Source organism: Alligator mississippiensis, chromosome 7, assembly GCF_030867095.1.
Source record: "Alligator mississippiensis isolate rAllMis1 chromosome 7, rAllMis1, whole genome shotgun sequence".
Taxonomy (NCBI): Eukaryota; Metazoa; Chordata; order Crocodylia; family Alligatoridae; genus Alligator; species Alligator mississippiensis.
Genome location: NC_081830.1, coordinates 73,773,123 through 73,792,131, shown reverse-complemented (window position 1 = coordinate 73,792,131; position 19,009 = coordinate 73,773,123). Strand labels below are relative to the sequence as shown.

The window sequence follows — 19,009 nt, the reverse complement described above, 5'->3', positions numbered from 1 at the left end:
TGCTTCATTTTCAGTGTTTATTTTTGTTTGTATCCTTTGAAACGGCTTCTTTCCCCTCATTAAAATCTCATATGCATAGCCTTAAGAAATGTATTCATTCTCTTGTATGCACTATATTTTCCTAAAGAAATTCTGCTGAAAACCCCTACCCAGTATTATTAGATCGAAAAATTACTTCCTGCTTCTTTGCTAAGCCAGGTCATACCATTGTTTGCCTTCCAGTGAGCTTATGCCAGGCCCATAACACCACAAACTCTTGCACCTCCGCTCCCTTGTAAATCCAAATATACCCTTACGGATAGCCTAAAGATCCTCTATCAAAACGGCTACCTTGAGGAGCTAGTCCCCTGTTCAACTAAAAGGTTTGCTGGGAAGAATTTAAACACTGACTCTGGAGATGTTATATCCTGGGATATTTCAGTTCCCCCATTACTGACCCCCCTCACATATTTCTTAAACTAGCGGCTGCTCAATCCACATTTCTATATGAGGAGAATCCTAAATAAATCTGCAGAGATTTGCATAGCAGAACATCATATGGGTTTTTGCTTTACACACACTTTGGACATGAGAAAACAGTGGGGGGCAGAGGTCAAGGGGAAAGAGAATGAATAAGTTTCCTCTGACAACCCTGGTATCCTTACAATTATATCCACTATAGAATTTAAAACATTTTTAGAGAAGCCAATGGGGCCATTTTCTCTCTGAAATATAGTAGAGTAAAGCAGAGACTCTGAATATATGTTCAAGAACAGATTCACCTGCAAAATGGCAACTGCATTTCTACTGAGGAAGAGAACAGTCAGCTTGAACTTTTGCATACATGTTTTTTTGTTTTTTTTCGCCTGAGGTTCAAATCCAACTGAATTAAAAATGAAGTAGAGCATTTTCCAGGTAAACTGGTCTGAAATGTACTGCTGTTAAACTGTCACTTACGGTAGCACTGCTTTCCATCAGCCCCCAGCTCAAAGCCGGGATTACAAACGCAGGTGAAAGATCCCAGAGTGTTCACACAACGATGAGCACACCTGGCTGTCCCTTCGACGCACTCATCAATGTCTGCAAAGCAAAGAGATGAGCAGTGAGAGCAAGGCAGGTATTTTTCAATTCTAATATCACCTCTAACAGGAGCATTTGAAACATCTGCTGAAACAGTATCTTATTTTCTGGAGGTGCAGCAGCACTTTAACAATTCCACAAATGCCAAACTACAACACCGTCCTTCAAAATAATATTTTATATTTACAATGATGCATTTCAACTGAGGCTTTTGAAGTGATTTATAAACATTTATATTTACATCGCCCCCATAAAGTAGCAATGCTTTACTATTCTTTTAACACAGGTTGACAGCACTACTCGGAAAAGAAACCTGTACAAGTCCATCTTCCAGTGTGAAATCACTTTATCACACTCTATTATGTTTAAGTGGATGGAACAGGAGTGACCTAGTTTTCTGGACAATACTAAAAGGGGCTGGATTATTTTCTGAGCTCTCTCCCAAACAGTATGTTGGCGGAGAATGGTGCTCTGGAGACCTGCACCTTATCTTTGCTATCCCAATACTCTATCACATTTGTTGTACCACTTCTCCATCTCACTCTCTTGAATCCTGCAGAGCTTCCCACTACATAGAAGCTGGGGAAAACATTGCGCTGAACAAAAGAGGGGCACTCCACCCCTCCGGGGGGAAAGAGACCTCTATCTACAGATCAGTGCAGGACACTGGCCCATCAGCATCATAATGAGCAATCTGGCCTTGTAAATTATTCGACAGTATGGGAGCTGCAAAACCCAAAGGAGCAGGAGGAGAATCAATCCAAAATGCAGAACAACAAACTAAACCTCATGCTACAAAAGCCAACGGCTGACCTTGCAGTGTATAATGGAGCAAGAACTTCAACCTCCATGCTACGACTGACATTTTATTCATGGCAGAAAATACCTAAGAAACTAAGAAGTCTTTCTGTATTTCCAGCTATTCTATTTTCTTTTCTCAAGGTACATGTTGAATTTAGTGAGGTGTAGAGATAGATGTTCTTGAGGACCATCACACTGCAAAGCTAAAACATAAATGATCTTATTCATGCAGTCAGTACAATTGCAAGATGGGGGCATAAGGGAGAACCCAAATATTGACCAGTATCGTGGTGATATTTGTGACATTTGGTAACTGCTTCAAAATTCTGATAGGGCAAAATTCCCCAGCATATGAATAATTAGCTGTCAGTTTGCAAGCTGAAATTTTTGGCAAAATAGTGTAAATACTTTATTTTTTCTGCTGGTCCCCCTCACTCCAGACTCACTGCCCTCTATCCCAGGCCCCCAGTGTGTGGGGTGGGGGGTGTAGGGCAGGACAGGGGTGTGTGAGGCAGGGGAGGTACTTAACCATAGGCAATATCATAGGTGATGCGTTGGGAGGGTATGGGGGGCATGTGCCCATCCCCATATTTCTGCACCCACAGCAGGCACAGGGCTGCAGTCTAGACCGGCCAGCGTGGACAGGAACTGTCTTTGTGGCCCAGTGGGCAGGACCCAGCATGGGAGGGCAGAGCAGGGTGGTGCCAGCCAAGCAACCAGTAATGCAAGGAATAATGGACGGCGGGGGAGCCACACTGCCGTTACTTCCTCCTGCCACCACCCACACAGCCTCCTCCCCACCCCACCGGTTGGTTACTCCTTATGCTGCTGGCCATGTAGGGGCCCGGTGGCAATGGTAGCAACGAATCTTGCTGCTCTGCTTCGCTCTCCTGAGCCGGGTCCTGCCTGCTGGGCTGCATACGTGACTCCTGCCCACGCCAGTCCAGCCAGGCCAAAGCCCTTTGCCTGTTGTGGATGCAGAAGTCTGGGGAGTACATGCCCTCCATGCATCACCTATGCTCCCCCGCCGCCCCACATATTGCCTGTGCCCCCAGTACACTTATCTTCAGGGAACTGTGGAAGGTGCTTTCCATAACATTTTAAGGAGAAAATCTGTTTTTCCATGGCAAACAGAAAACCTGTATCCCTGCGGATGACTCTTTTGATAGGTTTCAGCGGGAGGTGGTCGGTGACCACCAGAGCTATGTGGCTACAGAAGGGGTGTCTTTTTGTATTGTAACAGGTCACTGTGGGATATGTGGATAGCTCTTTCAAATGTACGGTCTAATTCTCTACTGGAGTGTCCTTCTTGCATAAAGGAAGATTTTAGGCTGGTTTAGATGTGATGGTATATGAGAGGCTGACTGTAGATTACAGCTTTTTTAGTGAACTTGGGATGACTACTGGTCTTGTGGACATACGTATGGTAGTCCCAACCAAGGACTTTATACATGACATTGGTTTTATGGCACATTCATAGATTGTGAGGCTGGAAGGAACCTCAGAAGATCATCGGGTCCAGCCCACTGCACCAAACAGGAAAGACAACTGGGGTCAGATGACCCCGGCAAGGTGACCGTCCAGTCTCCTCTTGAAGATTTCCAGGGTAGGTGATTGCACCACATCTGAGGGCAGCTTATTCCACAGTCTGGTCACCCTAGCTGTGAAGAAGTTTTTCCTGATGTTGAGCCTAAAACAGTCTTCCAAGAGTTTGTGCCCATTACTCCTGATTTTCCCCAAGGATGCCCTGGTGAACAGTTGTTCACTGAGCCCTTGATGTACTGTAGCAGTAAGCTGCTACCAAGTCCCTTCTCCGACTTCTCTTTTTCAGGCTGAAGAGTCCCAGGTCCCTCAGCCTTTCCTCGTATGGTTTGCCATGCAAGTCTCTGATCATACACCTGGCTCTTCTCTGGAGTCTCTCGAGCTTTACCACGTCCTTGTTGAAGGACGTTATAACCTACCTGAGTCCTGAATTATTTCCACACATAAAAGGCAAGAATGAAGCTTCTCCCTTTAGATATGCTTTGATCTCCCAATAGTGAGCTGCTTTTCTTCTGCTAATTATGCCATCTACCCCAGGAATTTCTCTTCCGCCCTCTTCCAATTGTATTTTACTATGCTTGTCTTGCTTTTACTGCTCTGACCTGATGAAGAACATCTTCAATTTGAAAGCTTGTTTAACTCTATTCCAACTATGCAACTGGGCCACTAAAAGATATCACCATAAGAAATCCTTGCCTCCTGCTGGTTTCTCTAGTAATATGGAAGCAATTCCTTGCCTAAAGATCTTTTTGATTTCTAAATAGGTTTTTCATTGAGATTGTACAGTCTGCTACCCGAACTAGTTTTCATATATCTCCTTTCTGGGGCATTATTTTGCAAGAACCATATGTAAATAACACCAGATTATCTACAAATGCAAATGAAAAATTTAACTGAATAACTGCCATTATTGAAATGGCCTTTCAAGGCCTAGGGATGGTAAAAAATGTGCTAGAACTGCTGTCTTAAATACACATCCATATATTTACACAACTTACTCATTTCTATTCAAATCTCAGTTACACAAAACTCTGAATAATATCCTCTTTTCCCATTAAATAGCCCTTTTGCAGCTCCTTACCTAAGCAGGATCTTTTGTCTGCAGATAGATAATGCCCAGGATGGCACTCACATTTTGCAAACCCTCTCTCATTTTGACAGATGTGTGGGCATCCTCCATTCCCAGCTGCACAGGGGTCTATCACTGAAATAATTTAAAATATTGACAATTTAAAGGTTACACTTTTGTCCCAAAATGGTTTTAACCCACCATCATTTCAAGTGACACTGTTCACTGCTGTGGCTAAAAGAGACTAGATAGAAAAATATTTAGCCAAACTTTAGTCAGACCCATCATTTCACTATCCATTCCCTCTATTCTTTGCATGCAATTTTCCTACAACTAGGGCATTTAAAGCAATGGGAAAATGTGATTATACATTGAATAAATAGTCAGGAAGAGGAGAGGAAAGAACAGTTTATTTGTTTTAACTGGTTTGCTTTCAAATTTGAAAGTGTTGGACTAAACCAATAATAATCAAAACTCCAATAACTTATGAATTCATGGTTGTAGAATTCATCACAAAAAAACAAAGAATATTTTGTAGACAATAGGGAAAATGTGGGTGAAGACAATCCTAAAAGCTCCTACTCCTTTTTAAATGTAAAGCATTAAAGGTATTGATGGCAAACATGTATTCAAAACAAGTATATGACATTTCAAAGATAAGTAGCTCAAGACCACAAGTATTTAGGGCCACATTTCTAAAATGTCATACATTTTCGCACCTACAACAATGCCCTGAAGTCCTTGCATGCTTAATTTATGGTACATGATTCACAGGTTGCAGATTCTCATGATGGAAGAACAAAAACGTATTTAAGCAAACAGAGAAGGAATTTACACATGCAAATACAGGCCCCGTTAGTAAAACAGGGCCCATCTGACTGCAACATAAGAGCCATGGCTAGCACACCAGCATCTGACATTTTGAACATGCTAAATTTCAAGCATCAAATGTTTTGTATGCAAATACATAGGTGAATGATATTATGCATGCAGATTTGGAAGCCACTACTGCACATGATTTAGCAGAAACTTTCTAGGGGCTGAAGTTATTGCTTTTGTATTAAAACACAACATTTTTTCCTATCTGGGTCTAAATATTTAATTTTCATGTTTTTTGCTTAATTACTGTCTGATTTGAAAACCCAAACCAGTGATTTCACTCTTCCCCACCCTCTGCCTTCCTGAGCCAAATTACTACATGTGAATGCCATGGCTCTTTCCCTTAGCTGTCAAGGAGTGTTGCATATGGCAGCATTGATTCAAGATGGGTAATGAAGTGGCTGGGCTCCCATGCCTACTGCCGTACACAGGGCAGCTTCAGGTTCCCACTGCGGATGCAACTGGAATTGCACAGTCGCAGCCCCACCCCTCTGCCCTAGGTTGCTATCCAGAGTGGCTGCCCCAATAGCCCCACCCTATTTATGCCACTGACTGATTAACCACAGTGAGTGTGTCTACATGTGAATTAATGAGCCTTTTCTAATTCATATTAAATTTAGTACCTCCAATGTGAGGTACTAAATTAACATGCAGTAAGATGTGCTAATGTGCAGCAGTGAGTTTGCACACTTTTTTAGTGACACAATGCTCAGTAGACTGAGCAATAACTAATGTCATGGTTTTTTATGTGACACTTTAATGAGCAGTAAAATAGGATACAGTACTGTGCATTAAAGTGCATGTGTAGACGCGCCCAGTATGAAGGAAATGGCCCCAGTACAGTAGCAATAGTAGAACAGTTAAGGGTTGAATTACCATTACCAACAGACGTTTGTTGGAAAGAATTTGAAATTTGAAGGAAAGTGATTGGGAAGATAAAAAGACATGAGAGTTGGAGGAGGAAAGAGGCAATTCTGGGGGAGAGGAAGGAATTCACTTCTTATTCCTCACTTACACACTCATGCTCTCACAAGCTACAGCAGTTCAACCAGTTTTTCAACCAGTCTAAACATACTAGTCTAGCAAACATTCAATCTCTTTTTATGGTGTTAGACTCCTGCCATGTCTGCACATCAGGTTTCCTGTTCCCTGATATATTTTCCAGCTTCTGGAAGGGGATGGAGAATAGAAGGGTCTGTGTATTTTTGTCTTTAATATGATTCTGTTTCCTCCAATTCCCACTTGATCTTCTTTTAATGCAATAGAGATCTGACATCTGTCTTTTATCTGCCAGCAGAGGGTGCTGTGCCAGAGGTTCAAGTTCATGCTAATTCCTTTGCATCTCAAGGGCGTAACTGCTCAACTCTACTTGGCAATTTAAGAATGAGATGTGATGACATGAAAACTCTCCACTAAGGGAGAGCTTCAACTCTCTGCTGAATATAAGGATGCCAATGGGTCCCCAGGGGATACTGGCACTTAATCCTACAGGTCACTTCCATGGCTGACAATTCAGCTCTGTACTTCGACCATTTCTGGTCTACAAAGGTTTAGCTTCAAGCAAATGCTAGTTCCCTGGCTGCTAGGAAAAGGTGAACTTTTTTGCTGAATTTTATTTTAGGGTAAACTAAATGGAACCACTGCCAAACAGCATCTGTTTTAACCTGTATATTATTAAGAAAGTTAGGGTATGTAAAGCTTTAATTTAAGAATGATTACAACATACAGTAAAACTAGTAATATTCTCTAACATGACAACATCCAAGCAACAAATTGCAGGGAAGAATTTAGTAAAACATAGCAATTTTAATTAAAAAAATAGCTATTTTGGAAGTTCCTTAGACAGGATAAAAGTTTGTAAGGGGAAGAAATCCTCAGGACATAAGGCAACTATTAGCTGCCTCAGGAAGAAGAAACGTCCCCTGTGATCAGGCAATTCCATTATGTGGTTTCTTGAACCTCTCTCTCAAGCATCTGGCCCGGGCTGCTGTCAAGATGCAAGACAGGCTTGTGTTCTTGAGTGTTATGCCAATTTCTGCCTGTCAGTGGTTTCCCAAGAGAAATGTGTTAAGCATGTGCGATAGCAATCAATGATTTTCATGTTTCCTGGGATAACTCTTTTCTATATGGATCTTCCTCTCCCTCTGAAGCTCAATAAAATTATGTAGCCCTCATCCACCTTGTCTCCCGTGTCCAGGTGGTAAAAGACCTGGTTGTAGAAGGAGATGAGATTGGTACGACAAGACCTACCCATGACAAAGCCATGCTGGTTGTCATTCAGAATCTTACTTTCTGTGAGCGTATTGCACACAGATTCATTAATGAGCTTTTCCAGGATTTTCCCTGGGATAGAGGTTAGGCTGATTGGCCTATAGTTGCCCAGGTCCTCCCTCTTCCCCTTCTTGAAGATGGGCACATTGTTGGCCCTTTTCCAATCCTCAGAGATTTCCCCTGTGTGCCACGAATTTTGAAAGAGCTTTGCCAGGCATTCCATGATGATCTGAGCATCGAAGTGTTTCTTAAAGGTATCCAGAGTAGGTGCTTGCACCACTTCTGGGGGGAGTCTGTTCCAGACTCTGGAGACTTGTACAGTAAAGAAGTTTTTCCTTATGTACAGTCTAAAATGGTCTTCCAGCAATTTATGAACTTGTCTTCCCTTGGGGTGCCCTGGTGAACAGACGTTCTCCCAGTTCTTCATGCACACCCCTTATATACTTATAGCCTGCCACCAAGTCACCCCTGAGCCTTTGCTTCTCCAGTCTGAAGAGTTCCATGACTCTCAACTTCTCTTCATAAGGCTTGTTCTCTTCTACTCTTAAACATATGCGTGGCTCTCCTCAAGCTTCTTCACACCCTTCCTAAAGTGTGGAGCCCACAATTGGATGCAGTACTCTAGCTGCGAGCTCACCAAGGCCAAGTAAAGCGGGAGGATGACTACTTAGGTCGTGCTTGAGATTCATCAGTAGATGCAAACCAGAGTTTTGTTTGCTTTGCTGGCTGCATTGCATTGGTGGCTCATGTCCATCTTGTGGTCAATCATGACCCTCAAATCTCTTTCAGTCATGGTACTAGTGAGTGTAGCACTGCCAAGCCTATAAGTATGATGTGGGTTTTTTTCTCCTGAGGTAGAGCACCTTGTATTTCTCTGTGTTGAATGTCATAAGGTTTTGAATGTCATCAAGTGTTGAATGGCTGTCATCAGGCCTACTTTGTGAGCCTGTTCAGGTCAGCCTGAATTACTAGCCTATCCTCTAGAGTGATAGCATTTCCCCATAATTTGGTGTTGTCTGCAAACTTAGCCAGTCCACTTCTGAATCCAGATAATTTATGAATATATTAAAGAGTTCTGGTCTGAGTACTGAGCCCTGGGGGACATCACTGGTCACCACGCACCATGTTGACTTGGTTCCATCGACTATCACTCTCTGGGTCTAACCACAGAGCCAGTTCCTCAGCCATCAGACCGCAATGTTGTCGAGGCTGCAGTTCCCCAATTTTACCACGAGGAGATTTTGGGAGACCAAGTCAAAGGCTTTTCTGAAATCTAAACATATGACATCAACCTCTTCTCCTTCATCCAAGTGATGCACCACCTGGTCACAGAAGGAAATGACCAGGCAAGACCTCCCCGCAATGAAGCCATGGTGGCTATCTTTCAGAACATTGCCTTCTGTTAGCCTGTTGTTGATGGTTTCTTTGATGATTTTTTCCAAGATCTTTCCAGGGATCGAGGTCAAACTGATTGGCCTGTAGTTCCCTGGATCTTCCTTCTTTCCTTTCTTGAAGATTAGCTTTTTCCTGGGTGTTGGTTGTCAGCTGTCCCATTTGCATCAGTAAGGGTCAGATGTTGTCCTTGGTTTTTTTCCCTGACTTCTGACATATTTGAAGAAGGACTTTTTATTGTCCTTGATTCCCATAGGCAGTTTGAGTTTGGTTTCAGCCTTGGCTTTTCTGGCCCACTCCCTATAGGTGCGGGTCAGTGCTGTATAATCCTTCTTACTGGTTCCTGACTCCCATCCCTTATAAGCTTCTTTTTTCAGATTCAGGAGGTCCATGAGTTTCCTATTGAGCCAAGGGGATCTCCCAGCCCTTTTGCTATCTTTCCTATGGGCCGAAATGGACTTCCCTTGTGCTTTTAGGATCACGTCCTTAAGAAACGATCATTCACTGTGGACTCCCCTCCCTGTCAGATCATGGTTTCTCAGGGCCTCAACAACCAACCTCCTAAAGTTGTGAAAGTTAGCTTTCCTAAAGTCAAGGATTTCTGCATTGTTGATTGATTTGCTAGCTTTGCGATGGAGAGAGGCAATAATTAACTTGTGACCACTGTCACCAAGCTTCCCTTAGATCCTCAGGTCACTGACTAGATCATCCTTTTTGGCCAGTAGCAGATCCAGTAGAACCTTATCTCTTGGTGGCCCATAGACTTCTTGAGTCAAATAGAGCTCATCGATGCAAGTGAGGAAGCTTTGCGACCGATCATGAAAGCTTATGCTTTCATATATATCTCTAATTTAGTTAGCCTATAAGATTCAAATCTACCCTTCCGCTCTGTGTAGACAGAAAGTTGGAAGGTCAAAACTTTAGACAAAACTCTTACCACAAACTTCAGGACTTAGCACACTGAAATCACAGTGAAGAACCAGAACTATACGGAATTGATTCATGATGGTAATCTTTGACTTGATGCCTTAGTAAGGCCACAAGATTGGGCCCCAGAAGTATAGTGAGGTATTTCATTAGAGAGGCAGAGGTGGAGTAGGTGGGAGTGGAATTATTCTGACCACTGGAAAAGCATTGCACTCACCTTGCTCACCCTTCCCCCACAGATATACTACATGGCATGCAGCTGGTTGTCTGGCTCCTATGGCCAGGCTACCCCTGCCATGAAAAAGACTCCTGTGAGGGGGAAGGGAGAAATACTGGAGCCCCCTCCAAGTCAGCAGCCAGGGCTGGTGTCCAGTTTGACCCACCATAGGTATTCTATGTATGCATGGCATATATATGTTGAGCTCTGCTCATCTATGACACATAAAACTGTATAGCATGTATTTTCTCTACATTGAGAACTGGTGAATTTGTTAACCCTTGTTGAAGTTTAAACAAAACCTGGTTTAGTTTTATTTATCAGACAGCTTTGTTTGGTAAACTAAAATGGAGGATAAGTGAATTGGACAGTGATTACTGACAAAGGCCATATCTTATAGAGAATAAAATGTATTGTATGAACCCCATTAGGTATGTCTTTCTGAGTAAATGCACATTTGGATTCAAAGTGACTAAGCTTCCAGACTAAATCAACATTTTGAAATGTGTCCACAACAATCAGGGGTATTTTTAGTGGATGATATGTTTGTAGAAAGTTAACAAAAGTAAATCTGGCATTGCAAAACATGCATTTAATTCAGTTGATGAGTGAAAACCTACAGACGTTTCTGGCAAGCAAGATATGAAATACGTTGTAAAAAAGACATTGCCCAACATGCAAGTGTATGAAAGGACACAATGGCATTCTACTGTTCAAACTGTGTGCTCAGGTCAAGTGCTTACTTTCACAGTGCTTGCCATTTCTCTGCAGCTGGTAGCCTGGCTGGCACTGGCACCTGTAGTGGTCTTCAGTGATCTGAATGCACTCCTGTTCACAGCCCCCATTGTTGACAGTGCAGGAATTGACAGCTAAAGCCAGGGAAGAATTAACAAAGAGATTTCAAAAAGCCCAAATATTTTCTTTTTGGATCAGACTGAAACATACAGTGTAGTACAGGCAGTCCTCGACTTACAGCGTTTCGCACTTACAACGTTTATAAATTGACACCCTGTTTCAACTTTGACCTCAGTTTTGACTTTACAACACTTAATCCGACATAACACCACATCAGTGAACAAGTTTGCTGCATCGCTCATCTCCCTGGAGAACATCTGTCCAAACTTCCTTGGACACTTTCTTTAAGAAAGCAGATAAGACTCCAGAAAAAACTGCAGCCGAGACTCCTGAGAAGACTCCAGCCAAGAACCCTTCAAAAAGTCCAGCAAAGTCACCTCAAAGAAGTCCTTCCAAATCAATATGATTGCTATTTACAGAATAAATACATTAATATAGCTATATTACTCCTCTATAATTGATCGAGTACAACATTCTGAGTTATTTTTTGGTGAAAATAGGGTATCAGGCTTTGGTTCAGAAACCAATCCCCCATATATAACATTGCTTCCTATGGGAAAACTGGTTCTGAATGACAACGTTTTGATGCAATTTACAGGAACCAACTGTGTCGTACGTCTGAGGACTGCCTGTATATGCACTATATTTTGTGCTGTTATTGTTCTCAAACATCACACAGCACCACAGCAAACACTAGGAGGACAGTCTTCATGTATGTCACTGGATTCAAAGAGACTTAATTTCTCTAGACTGTACATTTATGCAAGTCTCTTTTGCTCTGACCTTGGCCTTGGAGGAGCTCACTAGCAAGCTGCAGCCTAGGGCTGGGTTCCCACAACTTAAAAAACGACATGACACAAGCAGTGCTCAAAGCTTACTTTTCCTTTTAAATGCGTATCTAAAAGTTCATTTTACAGAATGAACTTCTGCACATATTAGTACAGGTGTTGCACTTGCTTTTTCAAAGGCAGCAGTGACAGAAGCTGAGGAAGGAAGACTTGAGTTGCAGGAGTGGGGAAACTTCTGAGCCTGGTATTGGTAGGCAGCGAGTCTAAAGAGCAAGACTTTTGGGATGGGATTCTGAGACAGAAAAGCTTGTGTATTAATCTAAGGATGTATGTGGTGAGGGAAGACATTTTGATGAAGATTCAGAACAGAAGTGCAAACTTTTGAAGCTTTGTCAATATATACTATTTTACTGGAAACCTCACAATAATGTTCAATAAGCTTTAGCTTCTCTGTTCACAGAACTATTTGATTATCTCAGCTTGCATTTTCACAAAATCACTTTGACCTTAGTAGCTGTAAAGAAAAGCTAGAAAACATGACCCGAGTGTGCTATTAAGACTCAAAAAACTAGTAAACAAATAAAAGCAATCCAAAAAGACTCATGATTTTTGGGGTCTGAGTCTGAATTTTTAATTGGGGTTAGCAAGATCAGAGAGCATGAGTAGGCTTACCAGCCTGTGTTGCAGATACCTATGTGCAGTTATTTTCCAGGTTTGATATTAGAGGAGTACCGCTCATTTAGAAGGGTCCTTTTCATTTCTTTCTATATGCTCTTTGCTGTAGAGTTTTATTTTTGAAAGAGGAGAGGAATGAGGGAAAAGGGAAGCCTCTTTTTCTTTTCATCTCTCATCGATCCCCCTCATGCTGCAGCAAAACTTTATTCGTGGTACCTCTAACCATGGTGTCCTAGTTGCCACCTAAAGGACCCACCACTTATTCTGGGCAAGATGGCAAACCTTTGTGTATAGTTTCATAGGCAATCTGTCTGTCTCAACTCCTTTATTGTTAACTCTAGTGCAAAAAAAGGCCCCACAAACCAAAAATGGATCCTGACAGCTTAAGCAAAATGATCAGAAATAAGAGGTAACAACTGACATAAGCAATTTATGAACTGAGGTGTAAGTGCCATCTTCTACTTTCATTTCTACTAGTTTTAAAAAGAATAAATGCTAATGAAGTTAGTGGATTTACATCAGCATGAAAACACAACCTGGAACCAAAATAAAAGGCCTGGTTGACTGTTTCACTTTCCATTTTTCAGTCACCAGTCAGTTCAACTTTAATGCAAATATTTACACATTCTACATCTTCAGGGTAGAAGAAACAAAAGAAATAATTAGATATTAACATCTTTTCTCATTTTAACTATATAACCCATAAGAAAGGTTGAGCTTGGTGAGCACTTGGAAATGAATGCAGTACACAAAGGGAGATTTGTAGGACAAAGAACTAGAGGGAAACAAATAAATGCAGGAAGTTTTAGGTCAAGATGAGATTAGAGAAAAACCCAATGTATCACTGTTCAAAGAACTCCAGATAGAAGACTATACTTCTATATCCCATTTATAAATTAACAGGGCACCCTATTTTACAAAATGTTTAATTTTGCCAAACTGTAATAACAGGAATGGAAGAAAATCGCCAGCAACATGGCATCTCTTGTTGTTGACAAGTGTCTCATGCTTGACCCCTGGGAGGGCCACATGCCTTTGCATTTTCACCATTTGTTTTAATAACTGTATAATAAAGGTTTAAAAGTAAAAAAAAAAAAAATCTATCTGCAGGTATATGATAGGCACTAGAATAGGCATAGAACAGGTTATATGCTCTTTTGAATCCCAGTATATCTTTTATGAAATATAAATAGATGGAGTCCAGCATAAAGAACAGACAGGAAAACTCCAGCAGTGCTCTATTCAGTAAAGCACCTAAAAACCTGGATGTTAATTAAAAGCTTCTCCTAGTACCTTGCATATGCAAAAAATTGGCTGCAAATCTTGGCTGCAAATCTTATGAGAGTACATTTCTGTTTGCTTAAAGAGGACTTCCAGGCTGATATATATATCAGCCTGGAAGATATTATATATATATAATATCTTATATATAATAAGATATATAATATATATATATAATATATATAATATATATATTGGGTGGATCCAGGATTTCATTAAAAGGGGTATGGTATTAGTGACCAGTGCTGCAGGGGTGGCTGCACCCTCTGTTTCCACCCCCAGATATACACATGGGTGGGCAGACTGTGCTGCAGGAGCAGTAGTGGGGAATTGTTTAGAAGTCCCTCAAGCAGGTAAAAATCTTTCCTCCCCTCTCCCTTCCTTTCTGTGCTCAGCAACAGTCTTCCTCCCCTCTCCTACCTCCCTCCCCTACCACTCCACCCAACTGCTGCCACTGCCCCAGAGGATGGAGCTGGAGGAAGGCGATGCTCCAGAGCTGCTTGTGCCCTGCTCCCACCAGACTCAGCTAGAGACAGGGGCAGCAGTGGGGCTTCCCTTCCCCATGCTTGCTCCTGGGCTGACAGGGAACACCTGGGAGAGGATCGAGCAGGGAGGAGGGACACATCCACTGCTGCCACTAACTCCACATAGAGCCTGGCTGGAGCAAGCAGGAGAGGCTCTGGAGCTCCCTTTCCCAGGGCAGCTGAAGACAGTGCTGCTGCAGATAAAATACTGTTTGTGTGGGCAGGCATGGGGGGAAATCCTGCCGAGCTCTGACTCGGGGAGGGGGAATGGGAAGGATTATAACTTACCTCTGAGACTTAAAAAATATCCCTGGCCATTACTCCTGAGGCATGTTCGACTGAAAAAGAGGTGCCCCCCGATCTTCCTGTGTGTACATTAAAAAACTTACTATTTGCACTTTCAGTCCTGGAAATGCAAAATTGCAAAAGAAAACTATCGGGGAGAAAAAGGGAACATGACATAAAATCTGGTTTAGGTTCATCCTGGAAAATTCTGTGTAAAAGAAGGTTGGTTTCATATTTCTACAGCTGAGATTTTCTATAAACAGTTTTAGTTGTAGAACATAACCTTTTCTTCTGCTTAAATAGCCATGAACAGGTCACTATTTCTTCTACTGCATTCACACTTACTGAAGAAATATTGTTACACATGTTTTGAAACTCTAGATATTTTGCTTAGATGTGAAATGTTTAGAAACACACACACTATTGCTTCTACTTCCTGATCAGATGAGTGCTCACATATTTATATATGAATTGTTAAAGCAAATCAAAGCAGCAGTCCATCCAGAGCAGTATCCTGCCTTTGACTTCAGCTAATACCAGATGTTTCAGAAAAAGGTGCCAGAATCCATATAACGGATGACCCTGGATGGATACCATTTTAATAGGGAAAGTTTCTTCCTAACTCCTGTCAGTTAGTGTTTGGCTGTAGGTATGATGCACAAGAGTTTATTGTATCTAATGTATTTTTTTACCTTGCTTAAATAGTTTAAATTGAAACATTCTTTCATCTTTTTGATCTCAATAATGTGTATCTGTTATCACTGTATCTTTTCATATGTAAATTTATCAGCGTCTCTGGTCATTTTCCTCATTCATTTCTGGATTCATGTCTCTCCCATGGAATATTTAAGATGAGACAAATGGAAATTATGACAGTTTTCATGATAAGACTTTGAATGCTTTTGTTGAGAATACTTGAATGTGTGAGCTGAAAAATCAGTTCCAGAATACTCATGCATATGGTTTTGAAACCCTCTTTCTGTGATTATTCGTGCCAGCAGAAAACTGGGTTATATGGTGTTCACACAGAGTGAATAAAAAAGGTTTGAGTAAGTCCCAAGTAAATTATTTTAAACTTCTGAATATTTGCAGGATAACTTTGTGCATGTTACTCAGATGCTATTTTTCTCCAAACCAGAGTGTTCGGGGGAAAAAAAATCACTAGTCATACCTTTCCCTAGCACGAAGTTCTGTTTCCACTATGGCTAAATTCTGCTCTCACTGACAGTGGAATAATTCAGAGGTAAACCTAACAATATTGAAGATTTATGCTAGCAAAAAAGTGGATTTGGCTAATTCTAGGTTCACTGAAAATCTCTCCCACATCCTGCATAATGGGACATTTTGTGTTTGTTTTGTTATGCCGGTAAATTTATTGCTGTGATAATATTAGAAATGATCAACGATACATTTGGCAGTTCTTAAAGCACACCCAAGTGACTTCATGAAAAAACTGAAACAAAGAAAAGAACATCAGTGGATGAATTCAGCAGATGTGCCACTGCCATCATGAATTGGGCTGTTTTTGTCATATTTAAAAAATAATATATGAATCTTCTTCTTCTTCTCCCCCAATTTTTGGATTTAACACAACATTTTAATCCCTGCTAGAGAATTTGACAACTGCTATTTGACTTATCTGTGGTAGTTTCACTGAGGTAGACGGACAATATCTTCTGATTTTTTAACAAGACATGGAATTGAACAGATATATATTAGTACAGAGTGTCCAAAGCTGAAAACCCAGGGTTTCTTTTTTAATGCCAAAATCTGCTAATCCTTTCAACAAATGTAAACCTTAGTATTGCATTTACATCAACTAAATGAGATATGGGGCTCCACGGTGAGTTAATTTACATGAGTCTATATCAGCAGTAGCTTTGTACTTTAATCAGTGGATTTATACCAGTAAAACCAAGAATATGATATAGACTTTGTCTCCAGTCTGAGGATTAAATTCTACACTGGTTTATATTCCTACACAGCTTCGTGGCTGAAGTGTATGTGCAAAAGAGAGCAGAATCTGGGCCTTGGACTAAATCTCTGAAGACCATAAGGTCATAGTTCTTACCATTTATGTAAGATCAAAAATAAATACATAAGCACATCCTGCAACACAATCTGGACTCTTGGCAGAACATAAGGGAATGTGTTAATTGCTAGTTGTCCGTCAGACACAATATGCCATTTTAAGATCCTTAAATTAAAAAGTGCCATTTTTAAACTCAATCATGTGGCCTTTGAGGAAAAAAAACTACAGGGGGTAACCAGCCAGAGACTGAAGCCTGCAGAGCAGCTTAAACAGGAACTGACAGACATTGATAATGTCATCAGATTGGCTTTCTGCTGTTTTGATTTGAATGTTGTCTCCCTTGTGCCGATTAGCTGTTTGCACCACCCTGCTCATGCTCTTTCTCTTGATCTCCACACAACCCTTTCTCTTCCCTGAAACAGAAATACTTCACTGAAAATAGAAGCAAAACCAGCTGTGGAACCCATGTGACATTCGCTAGCATCAAATACTATGCCCTTCCAGATCGTTCACTCTGCGTGGATGGTCTACGCCTTTCCCTACCTTTTGTCTAGTTAAACTGTACACTCTTAAGGGTCTGTTACCCTGTACATAGTTTCTAGCACAATGGGGATTTGTCAGGGGGCCTCTGGGTACTATTATAATAAACACGATAAGCACAAACACAACAACGGAAGAACGCTCTCTCCAACGATCAGAACTTGCTACCTGACTTGTTTGCTGAATAAGTGAAAAGGATGTGGTTGTGCCAAGGCAGGTCCTGTTGGATTCCATTAAAAATAATAATCATAACTGGCACATGACCATAGTTGGCAGTCTACTAGAGAGACTAAGGTTGGTTATGCTCTGGAGACTCATCCATCCTCCCCTTCCAAGATAAGAGCCCTTTGGGCCAGAGAGGAGAAGGGACAATAGATCTGTCACTGTCCATGCTCTGCCTGGAATGACTACAGTAATGACAGCACCATGGATAAAATAACCTGTGCAATCAGAAAATTCATGGGAAGAAGGAAAGCTGTAATCTGGAGCCTTTAACAGCAGTTAAAGCAAAGAGAAATCAATGCATTTGTTTTTCAGCTATTTGTTGTTTTTTTTATTTGGCTCTACTGGTACATAGTAAAATACTGCCTTTGTTGGCTGAGCAAATTGAGGTCTTACACTCATTGTTACTTCTGTGTGTTATATCTTCATGACAAGCAGGACTACAGCAGATCAAGGAGTTCATATAAGAGAGCGACTTTGAAATTCAAAGGCCATTTTAGAAGAGGAACAGACTGAGGTGTTCAGATGGCTATGAATGGAACAAAGAGCTCTCCAGCGTGGATCAAAGATTTGTAGTACCATTAGTCATCAGCCAACTGCAAGGAAAGAGGCTTTATGAACACAGACTTCCATGAGAAGGATCAGCAAAAGTTAAACACTGTGTCATATGGCTGTGATTAGAACTGTGAGTACACAGAGTATTCATCCCAAAGTGCTCTGTGTATAAGATATAAAGCAAAACAACAGATAAATATAACCTAGTGTTTTGTGAGATATTGAAGCATCCAAATACTTTTATACAAAACGTCAAAACAAAGTAGTATTTGGAAGAGACAGGTAGCAAAGGGAAGGCTGGTAATTTATGTAGTCAGCACAGGTCAAAGTTGACTTAGGGGGATGTATCTAAAGAGCTCATAACTCTTTGCAGAGGGCCCCAAAGCAACTAAAAGCCCTAGGTACTGTTTTATCTAGCATGATCTCTCTCTATTTTTAAATTCATCTAGCCAGCAGTTTACAGATGTTGCCTTACAAATGTTTCTCTCTTTCATCCTGGGTCCCCTCCAAACTAGCTTATGATCTATCAAAGTTCCTCTCACCATGTTGGTAACAGCTTCTTTCTGGCCATATCATAGAGCCTCTACTTCATCATCACCCTGCTTGACCTCTTCATGGCTTTTAATGCAGTTAAAGCTAACCTCCTGTTTGACATTCTGTACTTGTGTTGGTTTACACAGCATAACTTGTGAAGTCTCAAGGGACTGCAGCTAAAGGTGGTAACCCTACCTATCATAGGTGTGACTAATTGTAGCAGTTTAAAATAAATGATGATTATATTGTTATGGCAAGGGTTAAAATCTCTTTAAGCCTGGGTTATAACTGCTGGCCCTCACTTGTGTGTGTTGTAGGACAATTAAAGTGCCTTTCTAGAACCAAACAGCAGCATCTACCCGCAAGAAAGGCACAACTGGGTGTACAGGCTTGATTAGCCATTCTTTGTATGACTGCTTCTGTGAAAAGAAAGGTCAGAAAGAACAAAGAGAGGGGAAGAGAAAAGCAGAAAACACTGGAGAAATAGAGGCAGACAAACCAAGGAGCTGGTGAGAACAAACAAGGAAAAAATGCCCACAAGGAAAGCTGAAGAAGAAAATT

The 19,009-nt window shown here is 41.2% G+C and overlaps 1 protein-coding gene across 10 annotated transcripts in view; it reads right to left on the bottom strand.

Moving 5' to 3' along the window:
* LOC102566757 (multiple epidermal growth factor-like domains protein 6) overlaps positions 1 to 19,009 on the bottom strand; it is a 314,615-nt gene that overhangs the window by 87,823 nt on the left and 207,783 nt on the right. For all 10 annotated transcript variants that reach the window (XR_009463516.1, XR_009463515.1, XM_059731124.1 and 7 more), the window contains 3 exons: positions 10,901 to 11,026; positions 4,484 to 4,606; positions 937 to 1,059 (listed from right to left, as the gene is read on the bottom strand). Coding sequence is in view for 8 of the 10 variants with exons in the window: in XM_059731124.1 (XP_059587107.1) it covers positions 937 to 1,059; positions 4,484 to 4,606; positions 10,901 to 11,026 (372 nt within the window). In the remaining 2 variants the exon portion in view is untranslated. The remainder of the gene's footprint in view (positions 1 to 936; positions 1,060 to 4,483; positions 4,607 to 10,900; positions 11,027 to 19,009) is intronic.